The sequence below is a fragment of the Telopea speciosissima genome, chromosome 7, assembly GCF_018873765.1.
Source record: "Telopea speciosissima isolate NSW1024214 ecotype Mountain lineage chromosome 7, Tspe_v1, whole genome shotgun sequence".
Lineage (NCBI taxonomy): Eukaryota > Viridiplantae > Streptophyta > Magnoliopsida > Proteales > Proteaceae > Telopea > Telopea speciosissima.
The window spans coordinates 18,607,448-18,626,877 of record NC_057922.1 but is presented as its reverse complement, the minus strand read 5'-3'; the positions used below and the strand labels follow the sequence as shown (position 1 = coordinate 18,626,877).

Sequence of the window (19,430 nt, the reverse complement as noted above, 5' to 3'; positions counted from 1 at the left end):
ATCGGCCATGTCCTTCTTTATCTCATTATTTGTGGAAAAAGTATTCTTAGCCTTATATAACCTTGTCACGTGACAGTTAAGCAGATATAGTCCTACTGCAACATGCGGTCCTGGATAACCTTCACCAGCCCGCTAAACAGAACCACTAACATCATTATTACCCCCTTAAAGCTGGTTGGTGAAACCTAAATTCATCACGAAGCCAAGCCAAGCCAACCAAACCGGATCCACGTCAGGTTTCTTACGTCAGCAAAAAAGTACCAGTGACATCACCACATCTAATTGTAGTTCCATGAAGGCCACGTTGGCTAACATTATTGAAATAGCGAAAAACCCTATATAGCCAACCCTAGAGCTTATCAATGCCTCTCTCTCTCTCTCTCTCTCATTTCCTCCTCAGATTCCATTTACTCCATCAACCACCACCCCTTTTCCACTTTCTTCTTCTCTTCAGATACAACTCTCTCTTTCTTTTCTTCCTATCTCTTTTGCTTCCACGAAACCACCTTTTTCTGCAAAAACCACTTCCGTACTCTCTATTAAATCCGCCTTCCAATCGGACTTAGCTAAAAGGGAAGAAAACCAATCAGTTCTCTTCCTGCTTCTCTGGAACCCAAAAATGGATATGCTGAGTGTTCATCAAAGTAGCAAGAGGTGCAAAAGGGCCAAACCAAAGAACAAATCAAAACCCATCAAGGTTGTCTACATCTCAAACCCTATAAAGGTAAAGACCTCTGCCTCTGAATTTAGGGCTAAGGTGCAAGAGCTCACCGGCAGAGATTCTTGTTTAGGCGGCGGCGGCGGTGGTGGTAGTGGTGGCGGAGATACTGGAAGATTCTCCGTCGATGGTGGCCTTCAAAGGGTTATTCCTGATCAAGCCATGAAGGTTAGAGATGATTTTTATGTCCCTCATCAAGTCCCTCAAGTTGTGGTTTATCAGGAGTCACCAGGGAAATTTGATGAGACCTTTGGGTATGAGGATGAGCCCTTTGATTATAATGATGATCCCTTCAATCCTGATCAGATTCTAGAGAACTTTGCTGGTTTCTTGCCTTTGTTGTCTATTAGCTGAGTCCCCTCTGGAGCAGTGGAAGTTAAATTACTAGATTGTATTCAAGGTTTCCTAGGGTTATGGTTGATCTACATGTCCCTCTATGACTTAGCTAATCATACTATATTTGTTGTTTATGGCTAAGTCTAGCTCATAATATGATCTAATTTTGTAATCTCTCTCTCTCTCTCTCTCTCTCTCTCTCTCTCTCTTTCTCTCTTTAATTCAGGCTTAAGTGTTTAAGATCATTTTCACAAATACATGATAGGAGGAAGATGACTACCAACTTAAGAATTAGAGTCTTACTTTAAATAGTAATTTTTTATGAGAAGATTAGATCATAGTATCTATATAAAGAATTCCAGGTTCTCTTTTTGTCTATGTTAAGTTTCATATCAGTTTATCATTGAGAAACATTAGGAGATCAAGAAAGAAAAACTTAAAAACTCCAGATTCAAAGACGAACATTACCATAACTAGTGAGAATCAAGAAATCGTCTCATAGCATACGTTGTTGGCTCTCTCTTTTCTCCCCTTCCTCAAAAGTGTTTAGTACCAGACCCCACTAGTGTCTCATCTTCTGCAATTTGATTTAAAAGGTCATATAGTCTTCTCTTGGCATAACTCCTTGGCAGTGTTGGCCATTGGAAAAGGTGACAGTGATGAGAATGATGTCGGCAACCATGGCAGGCTAGGCTAGGCTGAGATCGAGAGCATTATCAAGAGAAAGTGATAATAAGGAGCTTTAACCATAAAATCATGAACTGGGTAAGAGGAATTTTGCTAAGCTGACGACCACTTGGTGATGCATCTGTACAATGTCTGCATCAGTATTAATTAAGTGACAATTTAACATGTGGGACATTAAGCTTCGGTGGAAAAAATTTGTGGAATATTAAGGAAAGACAACGACATTATAAAAATAAAATTAGAAAAAAAATTAAGGTTTTTTAATGGATTATTATAATTAATCAAGTGGCTCTGCTTTGTGAGATTAGAATTAGTAAAGCACTTCTATTGGTGTGTGCTTTTGAGCATCATGGGATGATCAGAAGGTATCTATCATTCTTACGTCTGTGATGACTTAGTTTTATGAAAGTAATTTTGTGTGCATGCATGACAAAATGATGTATTGCATCTTTGTGTGCAACTTGCTTTAGAATATCTATCTCTGCCTCCTCTATGATTTGATTTATTTGAGATGAGATTCTGGATGACCTCAATTCAACTTGAATGCAATATTTATAACGGGAAAAAGGATGTGCAGGTTGTGTACCACCTTCTCACATTATCTTTAACCCTAAAACTATCTTTCCTCCTTGACATGTGGATTCTGGTTAACAATTGTTTGGTGCCCCATTGGTTGGGCAAGGGATCCCCTCAACATTTAGGAAAAAAATTCTCTGTGGGGAGAGTGTGAAATGACCACCCTGCTTCCCATGAAAGGCAGGAATCCCGCTCCCACTTGATGTCAATGTGCACGCTATGTTCCTCCATAGAGAACCCTAACCCTTTATATAATTACATAAATTTACATCACATTGGTTGATTCATTATTTATAGGAAAAAAGCTGCATATGCCAGCAATATAGGATCGTATGCTAGCACCCTGTGTGTCTCTCTCTTTCTTTCTCCCTTTTAGGGGTAAGGGAATAGTTTCAAAAGAGGAAGAGAGAGATAGACATATAAGGTGCTAGCATACGGTATACCGCTAGCATACCCATCCCTCTTTCATATATGTTGTATACATTATTAATTCCTCTCTCTCTCTCTCTCTCTCTCTCTCTCTCCCATATATTTATATACTTGGGTAGCACCATATCTATGTCGAATGTATCAAAGTTTCTTGCTAATATATAAAAGGGAGAGGCTATGTTCTCAAGACACTCACATCAATGGTGATGCAGAGAACAATATCATCCTCATCAGACTCACATATAATAGAAGAGAGAAAAAAATAAGGAACCCAAAAGTAGGAACAAATACTTTTTATGTGCCTTGTGTCAATTATTAAAAATAAAATTACCAATATAAATTTGCTTATTATTATCATACTATTAGTTGACACACACATGTGGATAAATACTTTTTATGTGCCTTGTGTTTGTTTAGTCACTCGATCAGAATCCAATAAATAAGGTTCTTCCCTCAAAATCAAAGAGTTTCGCTTTTAGTAGGGAAACCACCCCCATGGGTTGCTTGCTAGCTCACTCCACCATACGCAACCCTTTTTTTTTGGAAGGGGGGAGGGAATTGTTTCCCTTCCGGATCTAGATCTTCTACGGTGCAGCTGCCTGTTCGGCCTGTGCTGCGTAGATACAGGATTGCGAGAATGACGGCCTTACCCCTGCTCGGCAAGATGCTCAAACAGGGGTAAAGTGGTCATTGCACACAACCTTGTGTCTGTACAGCACAAGCAAGACGGGTCAGTGCGCCATAGAGGATCTGTTTCCCTTCCGGGGTTTTAGCTTCATACTGAAAAGATACCATCAAAGCTAAAGATCTACAAATAGGCCAAATCAATTAAGATCTCTCAAAACCCATGAAGGTGAAGACCAGAGCTCCTGAGTTAAGGGCTCTAGTGCAATAGCTCACCTGCTGAGATTCCTGTTTGTGCGGTGGCACTGGAAGATTCCCTGTCTATGATGATCTACACACATGCCTGATCAGGCCATCATGGTTAGAGATGATTATCTAACTCAATTCCTGAAGCTGGAGGAGGCTTATTAGGAATCACCAAGGGAGACTTGATGAGGCGTTGTTTGAGGGGCTGAGCCCTTTGATGATGGTCTCATATTGTATTTCTCCTCATTCGAACACACACACACATATATCCAAACATATGGAAGGCATAAAAGCACAGAGAATTATAAGCAGAAGCCAGTAGTATCTATTCTGCAACTTTTTGATCCAGAGAGTCTCATCGTCTGTTAATGGCCACTGGAATTAATAGGAAGATGATAAAGATCAGAAAGCGAAGGCAACAATAGTGAAACCTAATAAAGGAGTCCAACTTGTCGGCAACTGTGGACAGGTGACGGATTATTAGGGGATAGTGAGTGATAATAAGGAGTTTCGAGGAGTCATCCAATGAAACTTGTTTTAGAAAAGCTGATCGAGTTGTAATCATAAAATATAGTGGGGACCAAAAATTCATCATCAAATGGGTTTTTGAGCCAATTAATTAAATATCACCACCAGGCACCAGCTTCCTTAGATACTATAAAACCTTGGCTTCAACTTGCAGTGTATGCATAGGGACATAGAGAGGAGTTTTGCTAAGCTTATGGTTGTGATGGCCTATAATCCGGAGGGGGAGGGGGGACAAGGAAAGACATGTATGCTAGGTACATCGCTAGCATGCCAGCCTTTTCCTTGATTATTACTATATATTATTAGCGATAAAGAATGCTAATCGGTCACGTAACGCGATGTGTACCTGTGCCCAGACACAGTCCCCCGCAAAATGATCGGTGCACCTTATGGAAAGGCGGAAAAGATTAGGGGTACTAATATACCTAACTCTAACCACCCAATGACATCATGCCACGTTATTGGATCGTTGTAATCTATTAATGACTAAAGGCCCATTGGGTTACACCCATACCCGCTCCAATGAGGAGTCCATTCATAAAACGGCACAATTTGCCACGCAAGGATGGATCAATTCATCCTTGACACTAATTCACTCCTACAAGGGAACTACAAGAGTGGCGCCCATGGTCCCAACTAATTAGGGATCACTCTCCTATAGGGACTCTACAATGGATTATCTTACCATGAATAGAAGGCTAGCAGTAGATTGGGACTCTCCTCCACCGCCTCTACTTGCCATGAACACTATATATACTCAGGTATAACCCCTTATAGAACCATTTTCATTGTTCTTAACTGCTGCTACGAGAGATCTGACTTAAGCATCGGAGAGTCCCCTGCCACAGCAAACCGGCTCTCTTGCATGTGTTTACTTTGTTCTCCTGTGCGTGAGGAGACAATCCGTGGATTTCTTCACACAACGGGTGTATCGGTCATTGCACGCACAGATGTGTCTGGGCATAGGTACACGCTGTGTTGCACGACCGGTTAGCATTCCTTTTCCCATATTATTAACTCTCTCTCTCTCTCTCTCTCTCTAATACTAATACTAATAATATTAATAAATAATAATAATAACATTAATAATATTAATAATAATAATAATAAAGGAGAAAGAACGCTACCCGATCATGGGTTAGGCATGGCGACCATGCTTAGACACATAACTGCCTTGGGGAGTCTAGAAATGACCGTCTTGCCCCTCATATAAAGGCAAAAATCCCTAGATGTCCCAATGCGAGTGTGGTCACGTAGCGTTCTAGTCCTCTAATAATAATAATAAGGATAAGGGAAAAGCTCTCTACTTGGTGGTGTTTCCTACGTCCTCTCACAGAGCACCGTGAGATGACGCCTTTGCCCCCTGTGTAGATCCCTTGACATGCTCCCCCATTGGCCCAGATGCTTGTGTAGAGACCATGCGACCAAATATAGATCTCTTGTCCTAATAATAATGAGACAAAAGTGTTTATGCACGACCATGTAATCAACCGTTGGATGGGGGAAAGAGGATGTGTAACTACATATCTTGTCCCAATGCCTCATCCAATGGTTGTAAGACACGACCGTATACGTACATGATAGTGCATAAAAACTAGTTCCTTATAATAATTAACAACAAAAATAGAATATTGTTCAAGTAGAGGGACGGGAAGGGTCGTTTAGGTTTCCAGGAGGAGGTTTTCTTTTGGTTGTCTCTTAGCCTTCCCTCACCTCCAACTGTACGTGTCTTCCTTCATTCTATCTGAGTGGGTTGTTAAGGCCATTCTTCATCTTTCTTCAATGCTTCTTTCTGCATATCGGCTTTAGCCACCAAGTTAGCATCGGATTTCTCCAATAAATGGGTTCTCCCACGCAGAAGTATAGATATATTCTCATCATCAAAGATCTTGCATGCTCAAGAACAACTGAAGCTCAAGTAATTTCATATCATAACATGCCTTAAGAATTTCATGTATTTTTACAAAATTGTATTACCCTACGCATCTTAAACAGATTTGCATTAGGATTGTGTTTCTCTTTGTATCTCGGAAACTATTTTCAGGCATCTCACATGTTTTATCGACCGCAATCTCAGTATTTCCTTTCTATTTGCATTGTTGTCTCTTGCACCTTAATTTGAGCTAGGTGTAGGTAGTATTTTTGATTGAATGTGACAAAATGCAAAGTCATTTCTGTAACTTTCGTCCACTGTGTGCTCTCAGTCAAAGAGGAGAATATAGACAATTGATTTTGTCATCCTAGAGGACCCTCAAGACAATGATGAATTGAATCTGACACCACTCTCAACGAACTTATGGTGAAAAATTATCATTTTATCCCTAATGTAATTCGAAAAACTTAACCTTTCCAAAATTGGCCTGAACTTCTAGGATAGTTTTTTTTTTTTTTTTTTTTTTTTTTTTTAAATCATTTTAAGCTTGATTCTATCCTTTGGTGCAAATACAGGACTGTTTGGTCATTATTTCATTTGAACTATTGTTCTACTGTTTCTTCCGCTTTCAGTGTAGTTTTGACTACGTTTCCAAAAGAATTTGCATCTGCTCTCAGTATCGTTGGATAGTATTTCAAAAAAAAAAAAGGTTTTTGTTAATATATGGTTTCGAAAATCCGACGGTCGGATCTCCAGATATCATCGTCCAAAATTTGTCATAAAAAGATTCCATTTTAGGGTTTTCTATTGGAACGATTTTTGGGGCCGAATTTTCCTAATTTCGATGCCCAGTTTTTTGTGGGATTTTTAACCCCCCACATCTGCCATATTTATTTATTTATTTATTTTTTGAGGTTTTTGAAAACCTATAAATACCCCCTAATTGAAAAATAGACTGGAAAATATGATTGAAAAAATATCTGAAACTAATAGGAAATATGGTATATGTCATAGATACGCCATAAAAGTGCCGAAAAGTGGGAAATATAAAAATATCCCTAGGGGCCAAAATTTGCCGCAAGATGGGAGGCTCCTTTGGCTAAATTAGGTATTCATCTCTCTCCACTTCTAATTATTTAATTATATAATTAATTAGATTAATTATTTTCATAGTGTATATACTCTTTTTCTATCTTTTCTAAAAGTACTTTTGAGTTTTGACTTATAATAATGAATTTATTGTAAATAATATTAAAATATTTTCTTTTACATCATTATGTCATGAAAATGAATTTCTGATAAAATATAAAATAATACCTGCAAATTTTGTCTATCAATCCCAACCTTCAAAATAGAATCTTTTTGTAGGAGTCAGATTGACCCCCAATCAGGTTATTGGACTCCCCTTGCCATAAATACATGATTTTGACCTTTGATTTGTGGACATCAGTCAATCCTGAGCCTCAAAACAGAATCTTTTTTTATGAGAATCTAATTGACTCTCAGTCAGTGTTATTGGACTCCATTTACCAAAATTAGATGTTCAAGACCCTAAAGTAACCATGTTTAGCATAGAATTATATGCTTTTACATAAAACATAGTATCTATATACATAGCTAGTGTAATTAACTTTGCAATGCTTTATGTGCTTTCTAACCGAATAGACAATTGCTCAATGACATCTTCCTAGCCTCTAACCTTGAACCTACCTAGAGATTTAGGCCGATTAATGCCATCCATTAGAGTTATTTCAGGAAAGACATTTATGGATCAGAAACCCTTATTTATCTTTCCCCTCTACTCAGGTCAATTGGCATAGGAGAAGTAATCCCTAAGGGTATATTTTCCGCGCTTCAATATACCCACACTACCGCACTCCTGTTACTCTTCCTATTCCTCCTTTTGCTCCGACTTCCCCTCCCCATCCTCTTTGGTGTGGGGGGGGGGGGGGGGTGTATAAATCTCAAAACACTTAACATTGCCCAGGATGAAGATTTGGGCAATACGTTAAGTAACGATCAGTGGTGTGATTGAACCTATATCAAATTTCTTATGCTTGTGGGAATCTGGCCGTACCCAATGCACAAGGCTCCCGCGTTTAGCAAGGTCTGAGGAAAGTTAAATGTACACAGCTTTACCCCTATTTCCAGAAAGGCTATTTCCAAGACTTGAACCCTTGACCAAACACTCAACAAGTGAGCACTTGACCAGCGCACTTGTGGGAATCTATTGGATTTAAATATAATACACTTCTCCAAGGAATTGGTTTCGGTAATTACATTTTTTAAATATGAATTTCAAGTTTTGGATCTCATCTCCATTGAATGACCACTGTGTTTGGGGTTTTATCTTGGTATTTTCGACATCTAAACTGAAGTTATCGAAGGGGGAATTTTTTTAACTTCACCTGGGATCGGAAGACTAGCAGTAAACTTACTTCGACTAACAAATGTTGATATGGATAACTTGTCCACAAAGTTTGAGGGCTAAGTGCATAATTGCCACGTAACAAATATTGGCCAAGACAACTTTTTGTCGTTGGGCTTGCTTATTTTATACACTCAAATTGCCACAAAGTAGCCATTACAGTAGTGGGGAAAAAAAGAAGAAGCTGAAAATGAAGAGGAATTGAAGTTGAGCCTCTCTTTTTATTTTTGTGGTGGGGGAGAGTGTTCTTTTCCATTTCTCACTCAACTCAGATTGTAGCTGTCCTTGAAATGAAAAACATAAAACGTTAAGACAAAGCAGCTTCCTATTATACAATAACTGATAGAGAGCCCTGGAGAATCAGCAAGTACGCCATAAGTCCCTGAAACAAATGTTACTACCATCCCTAAGATAGCCATGTAAGTCATTCTGGCAGCAAAGTTAATTAGGGCACGGTGGCTTCTATGGTTAATTATTATCGTCAAGGGAGACAAAGAAATGGATAAATGCTGATACCATCGAGCAACAGAATGCAATAGCATTTGATATCACAAATGCCTTGAAACTTCTCTAGGTATTGAAATCATCATTCCCGAGCTTGGACCAGTGCTGTAATTATACCATCAGGCACTGTAAAACCAGCTGCAAAAGTAACAGAGGAGATGAGAGTTGCAACCAACAAATGAGTGCTGCTTATTTCTTTCTGATTTCTATATGAAAAATACAAATCAAAGTTTGAAGAAGGGGAAGGAGTCCTCAACCCACAACAGATAGAGGAGGATTTATTCAGTCACATAGTTCCTTCTTTATGCTCTTTTTTTTTTACTTTTTCCCTCTTGACAAAATATGATATCAAGTATTGCAAACTGTGTGGTAAGATGACCACTCAAAGGGCTAGACTCCATTCCTTGCCTATGATGAGAACATGAAATATAATTTTCCAATATAAAATTTTATCAGTTCTGGAGAAGATTTGCGAAGGGCAACAAGATTAAGTGCACATACCTGAGAAAGCTTTTAGTTTTCTATCTTCTTCCAATGGAATATATCACTACATCAGAAATGTGCTTTCCCTCACCATAGCTGCTGTTACCTAGAGGGCTGCAAAACATACAGCCTATGGTGCACAACTAATTGGTATCTCTGCAAAACATACAGCCTATGGTACACAAATGATTGATATCTATATGTTTTATCTTACCACATGGAGTGATGTGGAAATCTTATCAAAAAAGTTACACTAATTTTTAAAAACCAAATGGTCCCAGAAATAGTTTGGGGTGCCATTCAAAATTGAGAAAGTTTAGCAACAGTGATATTAGATATTAATTATTAAAAAGGAAAAAAAATAAAATAAAATAATTTGTAACAAGGAAAATTACACTTTAGGTACCCAATATTTAAGAGAACTAACATTTAAGGTATCTAACTTTTTAAAAACTACGTCTGGAGCACCCAAGCACAAACGGTGTCAAGGTAGTGTTAAAATATGATGATGAAATGACCAAAATATCAAAGTTCCTATATCTATCAAAAAGATTTAATTAGAAGGATATTGTCTAAAATCATTTTTTTACAATTTTTTTAACCTTCAATTTGGATTTATGAATGTTCATATAGCATTTTAAATCATGACAAACATTATGGTACTTTTTTATTTAAGATCATTCCATCAATAGCTTTATAAAATATTCTAATTGGAAAGATAAAATTCAACCATAATGTTTTAACATTTTTAAATGTTTGATTAAACTCATGAATGAATAAGTATTTTAAGCCATGAAAAAACCAATGGTACAACTTGATCTTAAGATCAAACTGACATAAAATTCTAAAGATTTCTAATAAAAAGGATACAATTCAAATATTATATTTTGCCAATTTTTGACCTTTGATGAGGAACTATAAAGACATGATATTAGGGTTTTCTTTTTGATTTGTTCTTGTTGTTTCAGGCCTTTTTGTATTCTTGGGGCTCTGCCCTTTGTTCACCTCTCTAATAAGATTTCCTTTTCTGAAAAAAAAATGAAAAGGAAAGTTCCCAAATGTAAATTAAAGTGTTTAATTGACTTTTTTTTTTCTTTGGAGGGCAAGGTTGTAGGGGGATTATGATCTTTTCTTTGGAGGGCTGGGTTGTAGGGGGGATTATGATCTAACTAGTTCATATGATGCTCATACTGTCAAACTAAGAAGTTTCAGCCAGTACATAAGATCTACCAATTCATCCTCTTCCCCCTTTGCATTTTATTTCGACAATTCCACTATAATTTACCCTTTTAAATCCTTTTAGCACTGTTTATGTTTAACTAAAGAGGAGAAAAAGCATGATAAGTTGAATCGACCCAACAAAAGTGAAGCAAGAACAGTCTCAAAGTTTCTTCCAAACTTGATACTAACAGAGTATACAGAAGTGATGATTAATGTTTGATACTAATCCAAACATAATGGTAGCTGTTTGTAGACATTGTTCCATTTACAAAGGATATTTCTCAAGTTGGACTAATCGGGCTATATTCCAAACCTCTGTGTGATTTGGCAAACTTTTCCCCAATTTGAATACAAAGATATTTCCCCAAATTTTCGTAAGCAATTGAAATGTATAAAGAAAGATGGTCAAAGCAAATGCAGAAGACCATTATGAACCAAAAGATATACCATGAACATAAATATAATTGGATATTCTGGGGGAACTTAAATATTTAAGAAATGGAAAGCTTGCACATGAGGATTAAATTAACTGTGCTAATTATGCATAACACTTTATCCCAAAACTCCAATCTATATATAAGCTTTTTTCTCTATGTTTATAGTACCAAAAAAAACAAGCGTGAGTTAGACGATGGGGATTTTGACAAATTTAAACTATGTGCATTGTGCAGTAAAAAAGCCATCCGGAAAAAAATGGGGGGAAAACAGCCATTTCTGCTGTCCAGGTGTTTGTAAAAATACCTGAATGGAGAAATACACTATTCAGATCCCAGAATCCACTGATTTAGGATTTTGAATCCAAAAAAGTAAAATTATATCGTGCGAGTTCGCCGGGGTCTAGGAGTTTGGTGATGATGGATCTCTTGCAGCAACAGAGACCTTGCCCGGTTAACATTCGCAAAGCAGAGGCAAACATGTTCCTCCAGATCCTCGAGCTGGTGTTGGAAATTGGGTTGGCTCTTCCGCAACTGCTTAATAATCTCCTGAATCGGGTACCTCTCCCTTCCTCTCTGCAACCCAAATCTAACCAAAAACTTATCACTCTCCACCGCATCATACAACCTTGCCACAAGACGATCAATAGTATTTAGATCGTGATTGAGAACATAAGTCCCTCTAGCCGCAGCCTCAAGCTGGGCTATACGGTTGAGGTCTTTCTTGAGAAGGAGTTGAGTCCTTCTGCGTGATTTCTGGACTTGGTGATCGAGCTGAAGCTTCAGCTCAGAGAAGCAACGTCTCATGTTGTGGAAATTATCAGAGCCTGGCTGAGGAAAAGGATTGTTGTTGACGTCGAATTGGAGGAAGACATCGTAAACCGAATCGCACTGAGGTTGGGAAAGTGAAGTATCAGAATCAAAATCGAGAGGGAGGATTACGAGGAGGTTATGGAGGGCTTCATAGAGAGAGCGAGCGTCGTCGATGGTATTTTGCAAGAGACGACAGATTCTAAAAGTATGTTCACTATTGTCGAAGTAAGCAGAGACTAAACGAGTAAGGTTGTTGGGTTTGGCTCTGCTTAGGGCTTCGTCGACTGAGGCTTTGTTTGGGCTGAGGAGCTGTGCGTAGTGAGCAGATGACACAACCTCTGTCTCCAACACCACCGATTCCGGCGGCGCCGCCTCTTGGAATCGATTAGATGCTTCAACTGAAGTGTGATTGTTGCGATGGATATGAATCTCAGTCCATTTGTCTTTGTAAGGATTGGTTTGGACAACATGTGTGTACTCTTGACTGAGATTAACGGCAGATTGGGATCGGAAAGGGGGCTTCGGCTTCCCAGTCACCGCAGAAGGATCTGACACAGTTGTTGATTTCTGTGTCAAGCATCGCATTAACATGGCGTTCTTTCGAGACCGATAGAGGAGACGAGGTAAGATTTAGTTTCATTAGTCTTCAAGTAAGAAGGAAAGTTCGTGTAAGAAAACCAAAATATCGATCGTTTCCTTTGTCATTTTTCCAGGTTGACCCCATTTTGATTCCATTAACCTTTCCTTTTCGTTTTCCACTCCTCTGGAATAAAATAGACATTTAAAAGGGAGAGAGAATCCTACCCCTAGACGAGTGCCGTGCGCTGCCCTTGCGCCTATAGACATAGGGACGAGTGAAATGACAGTCGCACCCTAATGAAAATGAGAAAATTTTCAAGTATGCAATTGTTATTTCGTCCGCCCCTCTCTTTCCCATATTTAAAATAAGGGGCGTTGATGCGTTGTTTTCTGGGTGGGATGCAGGGGGCTACGTTGCACGTGCCAGCCAATGAGAGCACACGCAGTGTCACAAAAGGGGGCGGTATTTTTGTCATACATGAGGGTCATGGCGGTCATTTTGGCCCCTATTGTGTGTGGATATGGCCCCTGCATCCCACCCAGAAAACATTCTCTCTTAAAATAATGGGGAAGGTAATTCATACAATGGTTTGAGGAATCGGTATTAGATCGGTCAATTTGTATCGGTATTGATGGAGACTGATACTGATTCATGTCGATCCCATATCATCGGATCGGAAGAGACAAAGATAAAAATGTAAAAAAATAATAATAATAATTTTTTGAAGGAAAAAAAACTGAAGTAAACCTGACATATATCAACAAAAATTGATACTAATGTTGATTACCAAAACCCTGATTCATACACCAGCGATTTTATTATCAACTCCATCTATTAACTAGGGAAGGAAGGAGTGTGTATGTCATTTCGATGAATATTTATGTTAATCTAACTATATTTATTGTTGATCATTTTTATATATCGTATATGAAAACTTTTGCTATCCTGATTTGTAAAAATGAAAGATATAATTTATGTGGTCTACCCAATAAATTAAACCGTAGGAAAAGATGTGTGTGACAATTTCTACAAAAAAAAAAAAGACAATTTCGACAATTGGATATCTAAGAAATGATCTAGATTGATCATACATCCATCTCAAATAAAATCAAATACTCTCATATATATGTCGAAGCATCCTTTTGGTGTTTAATACAACTTCTTGGTAGCCTTGAAACTTTGAATTACTTTACTCAATACATGAGTTAGTCCATGTGAGAGAGGCCTTCACATACATCTTCATTGGCAAATTTTAATCCAAAGTATAAGCAAGGAAAGTTGCACAAACTCTTTTCAAAATTTTAGTAAAATTGTCATAATACCATTAAATGAAGATGAATATAAAATACAAAATGACATATTTTATAATTTTAGTTACTTCGCCTAATCACCTGAAACTGAATTATATCAATGAGATGCTTGATAAATAGTGAAATGTTACACTTCACGAGGCATAGTGATGAGGAAGAAGAATACCTTTTTGTTTATAATTATTATTATTATTTTTTTTTCACTTTCATTTTGCTTTTAATTATTTACCAAACGAAAATATCTAACTCAACCCCAAGGGGTTAGCACAGCTGGCTTGGAGGGGACATGAGACTCCGCCTCAGGAAGCGAGGTCTCGTGATCAAACCTTCGCCGCTGCATAATTCTTGGGGCCACCCGCCTGAGGTTCACTAGGGCCCAGAAGCTCCCGATTTGTGCGTGGCGCAGGGGTCATGTACGAGCCCAGGGGGGATTTAGTCAGCCTAAAGTTGGATACCCCTCCCTCCTGTCTCCCAAAAAAAAAAAAATATCTAACTCTTTTGTGCTTTCCGGGAAGGACCATCTTCAAGTCGACATCAAACGAACCTGCTTAAGTTCTTCCTCCCATTCATGAAAACGCAGTCTCTTGTCTCCAATTCCATCTTCTTCTTCTTTATTTAAGATTTGATTCTTGATTCAAAATTGGAAAATCAACAGCGGAGATTTGAGACATCTAGCCCTTTGCAGTTTTATCTATTTGATGGCTCCAACCCATATTCATTGAATCAATTTGGATCAGCAATATGCAGAAAGGGTAACAATCAGTCAGTTTGAATCGGTTTCGGTTTGAGAATGGGTGAATCCGAAATCAAACTAAAAAAGTATGATTCAGTTTCGGTCGGTTTTGGTTTATTTTGGGTTTCTCTTATCAGTTTGAATTCGGTTCGCTTTCCATTTATATATATGCATGGTAAAAACCATGTTTTTAATGATTTTCCAATTGTTATCGGTTTGGATTGTATTTTGGTCCAGTTTTCCATGTTTGGTTCGGCTGTGGTAGGTTTTCGTAAGGTCTGGTTTTCAACCGGTTTCATAATACTTCAATCCAATAAGACTTGGTTCAATTCGGTTCTAACTAGTTTGGGTCAATTTGATCTGATTTCATCAGTTCAATTCAAAATTTGACTCCCCTAATTTTGTAGTCTCAATTTGACCTTGAGACTAATAGTTTAGGACTAAGTTTCCCTTCATTATTAGAGGATGGTTCACCCACCATCCTAAGGTTTTTTGTATATTCTAAAATACCCTCTCGATACCTATTCCCGTCCTTTTCCGCCCCACAGCGAATGGGATCCCATTCACCATGGGTGGAGGAAAACTTGGTCAAAAATTATTTATGTATTGCTTATCTTGGAAGTTGTAGAGAGGCCTGATTTGAGCCGTTTGGAGAGAGCTAAAGTGGTCAAATGGTCAAAGTGAATGGGATCCCACATGATGTTGAACGTTTCTTCGGTCCTTTTAGTCCAACTCGGAATTTTTCTAAGTATTGACTTTATTTATAGTTAGATGGAAAATATTATTCTATCATGTGAAAAGTCTAGGGTGTAGTGGCTATATACTGTGTTGCGCTCAATTTTCAGGTCGTCACAAAATTTTATATCAATTTAATGGTTGGTAGATGAGTTTCTCGATGATTTACTATTTTTAAATTTTAAACGGTAATTGTTGAATTTTGAATATAGCTCATCTACCAACCATTGGATTGATATGATATCCATGTGGTAGTTTTGGGAGTTGAACGCAACATAATGATCACTCAATCGTAAGCCGCAACGAGCTAAATCATGAAAAAATCTCTTTGGAGTTTGAATTATGCATGGTGTTGCTAAATTATTACATTATTTGGTAAAAAAAAATGGGACCAATGAATTGTTGTAAAAATATATAAAATGAAGTGGTAACTAGTAAGAGGTTTTCCATCTATGTTTTTCATTTTCTTTGTTCTATCAAATTTCCATATTATCTTTGTTTCTATAATACATAAAGGGAAAGTCTGGGAAAATCTTGTTGTCACCAAGGTTGGTTGGTGACAACAAGATTGTAAAATTTTAATTTTTTTTACTCTTTTAGTATAATATATATATTTTTTTTCCATGAGGGTAATCATGTCATTTTAAAGTAAAATATATCATATATCAATGGTGAAGAGCTTCTTAATTTGCATCGATATTAGCAATCTCATACTGACTTCCTACAAAAGCAATCTTCCTCACTTTGGCACTTGGCAGAGTCCAAAATAGAAGGAGTTTGAAATTTTCGAGCTATCAAAGAGTTCTTCATTGAGTTTCAATCCTTCAACGACATTAACCTACCTATAGAGCAAGTTTCAATTGCTTTTAAGGATATAATAATAGATTTAAAAAATAAACAAAACTAATTTGGAAGTAGATGTTAATAACGGGTGGAATTTCAAGATTTGAATTTTTGTCATGTACAAGATCCTACCGTACGTACGTCTTACCATCAAACATCTTCGAAAACCCCCCAAAAGTTTTCAGAATAGGAGTGAGTAGAATTCTGTTTCTCATCCTGGATTGGGGATTCTATCTGCATCACTCCTCTGAAGAATTCAGTTACCCACATAGAGCTAAGGTTTTGGCCTCTGATCGGCTCAAGAAAAGGAAGAATCTGGGTGCCAAGGCTTCCCAGAACATGAGTGTAACCATGAATATTCTTATTCTTTGTGTGGAGAGAGAGAGAGAGGGGGGTGGGGAAGAACGTGAGGGTGGAAGAGAAGAAAAGTAGAGAGAGAGAGAGAGAGAATATAGAAAGAAAATGTAATCAATAAATTGTAAAGCATAACCTGATACCGAGCCAGGCTAGGTTTAGCCGGAGGCCTTAAACCTGGCCCAACCCAACCTTGACCTTAGGCTTAAAAATTTCAACCCTGATCTGTTCTCATGTTGGAAAAATCCAGCTCATGTCCTATTAGGGCTCAAGGCAGGTTCGAACGACAAGGCCAAACTTACAACCCTAGTTGGAAGGACTACTAATTAAGTAATTAGGAAACGATAAAGTGGGAAACATTAGTAAACTGCTATGATTTTATATAGAGTTGAAAAGAAGGGGGGAACACCTGACCTGAAGCCAGTAGTAGCTGTCGCCCTTCTTGAATTGGAATTGCTTGCTCTGCGCGCTACTGTTCTAGGTAGAGAGGGTACCAATTAATTAATTATACATAATGCGAGGGTTCATAAATTACTTTTATTATCATGAACGTCGTCTCCTCCCCTTCTCAAGACTCCCAAAAATATTGAAGGCACATAGAAACCACGTGAGATTCGTTATATTGCAGAGGCAGTTAATGGATGCAGAGCGTAGAATCCTAAGACAGTTAAATAGAGCACAAACCGTTATACAAACTATATTGGCTTTAGAAGAAGAAGTCACCAGGTTAACGTTGTTGGGGGTTTAGTCGTCTTTTTTTTCTTCTTCTAATTCATCTGCTTCGCAATTGCTGCCTAACGTTGACAACAACAATATTATCGACGACGGCAATGACGAAGACGACGACGACGAAGAAGAAGATGTTGAAGACAACAACAGCAAAAACCACAAATGTGTGATATGTCTGAAAGTATTAAAGGATGAAGTCAAGATAAAGAAGCTTCCTTGTCATCATCGATTTCACATTCCTTGCATCACCCTTTGGCTGAAACGATGCTCGACTTGCCTTATTTGCCGCCGACCCATCATCATTCTGGGTTCTTCTTCTACACCCTGATTATATTCATACCTCACACCGGCCTCTTCCTCAACTCTTGTTTTGAGGACGAGAGAGATATACATATATATTCCAGTACTCCACACTTCCCTTTTTTTTTTTAATCTTTGTTTGGATTGTTCTAATTTTGGTATTAGAGCTTATTATTATTATTTTTTTATTAAACTATTAGAGCTTGATTTTTTTTTGTGAAGTGTTACATCTTGATTATATTCATAGTATAGAGTGGCTTATTATTATTTTGTTTATATTGTTTATATGATAGACAAGGATTTGATTAGCTTAGACTTAGGGAATCTTTTTCCCAATTACCATAGACAATGGAGAGTATAGAGATTGTCTCCTTTGTCTATGCTAATTGGGAATAAGATTCCCTTAGTCTAAGCTAATCAAATCCTTGCCTACCAAAATAAACTCTGGCCGCATCCGTCATATTTTGGATTCCTCAAGGAACAGGCATATTGTTGTCTCCTGGGATGTTTTTGGTTTTATACCTGTCCTGAAAATCAATAGAGCCTTCTTGGGTAAGTGGTTATGGAGGTGTTGCTTGGAATCCACTGCAAGTTATAGAGACGAAGTATGGAATGGGTGTGGTGTTTAGATGAATTTCATGAAAAATATGAAAATTTGTAACAGAAAACATCTAATCTTATAAGGTGGGGGAGAAGGGGGATCAAATGAAGCTTAATTTGGGTGGATAGCCAGTTGGTAGGTTTAAATTGAAAGACCGGTATCCTACACTACACTGATTTAGTAGCCAAGAAAGTGTTGGTGAAAAAGTTGTTTTGAGGTAAGAGATATGACTGTAATTCGGTGCCACAGTTGAGAAGAAACCTACTAAACAGAGAAAGAATGGATTTTTGGCCTGCTGGCTTGTTTATAGAGCTATTTTATTGATTGAGAAGAGGATAATAGAAGAGTTTGTGATCATAGTCATGGCGTCTAGGTGACCCAAAGTGTTGGAGGGGGCCTGGATTCAAGGCGACACCAATCAGGCGACCAAGGTGGCTGGACGCCTAGGCGTCACAACTATATATGTTTGTGATGGAGGATGTGGAATGTTTTCTAGTTTCTGTTTGCTTCAATTTTTTATCCAGAGATTAGGACAAATGAAGAAGAAAGAAGATTGGTGGAGATTAAAAAGGTGTGGAAAACTGATCAGGCTCCTCCAAGTATGGCTATTTTTGTGTGGGTTTTAGTTATACATAAAGTTGAGACTGGACAATTTGCAGCACAGGGGGTTTGTGTTTATGAAGTGAAGTTAGTTATGTTTTGGGAGGGGAGGAGTCTGCTGCACATATTTTCTTTGAAAACGCCATTAAAAAAAAAAAAAAAACCATTATTACATAGTAAACTATAGTGGCGCTCGTTAAAAAACGCCATGGAAACTGCTTTATTTAATGACGATTGTGATCAAACGCCGTTAGATATTTATATATGACGGCATTTAAACCCATGCGCCGTTATACCTTTATATATGACGGCATTTTTAATAAAATATCGGTATATCTTCACATATGACGACGTTTGTAAAATATACCGCAATAACTCAACCCAAAGTGCCGTCATTGCACCAATTTCTTGTAGTGTGTGGATATATCTAATTTGCTTTCTGAATACATCATGGTCAAGAGAAAATGAACAGTTTTTCTCTGTGTACGGTGGTGTGCCCATATGCTATTGATGCAGATAAATCACAAAAGTGGACTTAATATTTTAGTGGAAGTAAACCCCCTTGGGTTGGATTCTATATATGTTGGGCCTTTGGTCCAATGTGTTTTCATTGTATTAGATCACTTTAACGGGTTTAAAATAGGGGTAGAAGCTAGGAATACAAGATTAGTCAAGTAAGATTAATTTAGTCCAAATTTGTGGTAAGCTGAATCCAGTCTTAGAATCATTTGGAATTTGAGTCTAG

General features: G+C 37.8%; 1 protein-coding gene across 1 annotated transcript; it reads right to left on the bottom strand.

Moving 5' to 3' along the window:
- Window positions 1-9,284: 9,284 nt before the first annotated feature.
- LOC122666640 (UPF0496 protein At3g19330-like) lies at window positions 9,285-12,501 on the bottom strand. The gene is made up of 2 exons (XM_043862677.1): window positions 11,395-12,501; window positions 9,285-9,588 (listed from the first exon to the last, which is right to left on the bottom strand). The coding sequence occupies exon 1, from the start codon at window positions 12,489-12,491 to the stop codon at window positions 11,466-11,468; it is 1,026 nt and encodes a 341-aa protein (XP_043718612.1). The 5' UTR covers window positions 12,492-12,501; the 3' UTR covers window positions 9,285-9,588; window positions 11,395-11,465.
- Between the last annotated feature and the right edge of the window lie 6,929 nt (window positions 12,502-19,430).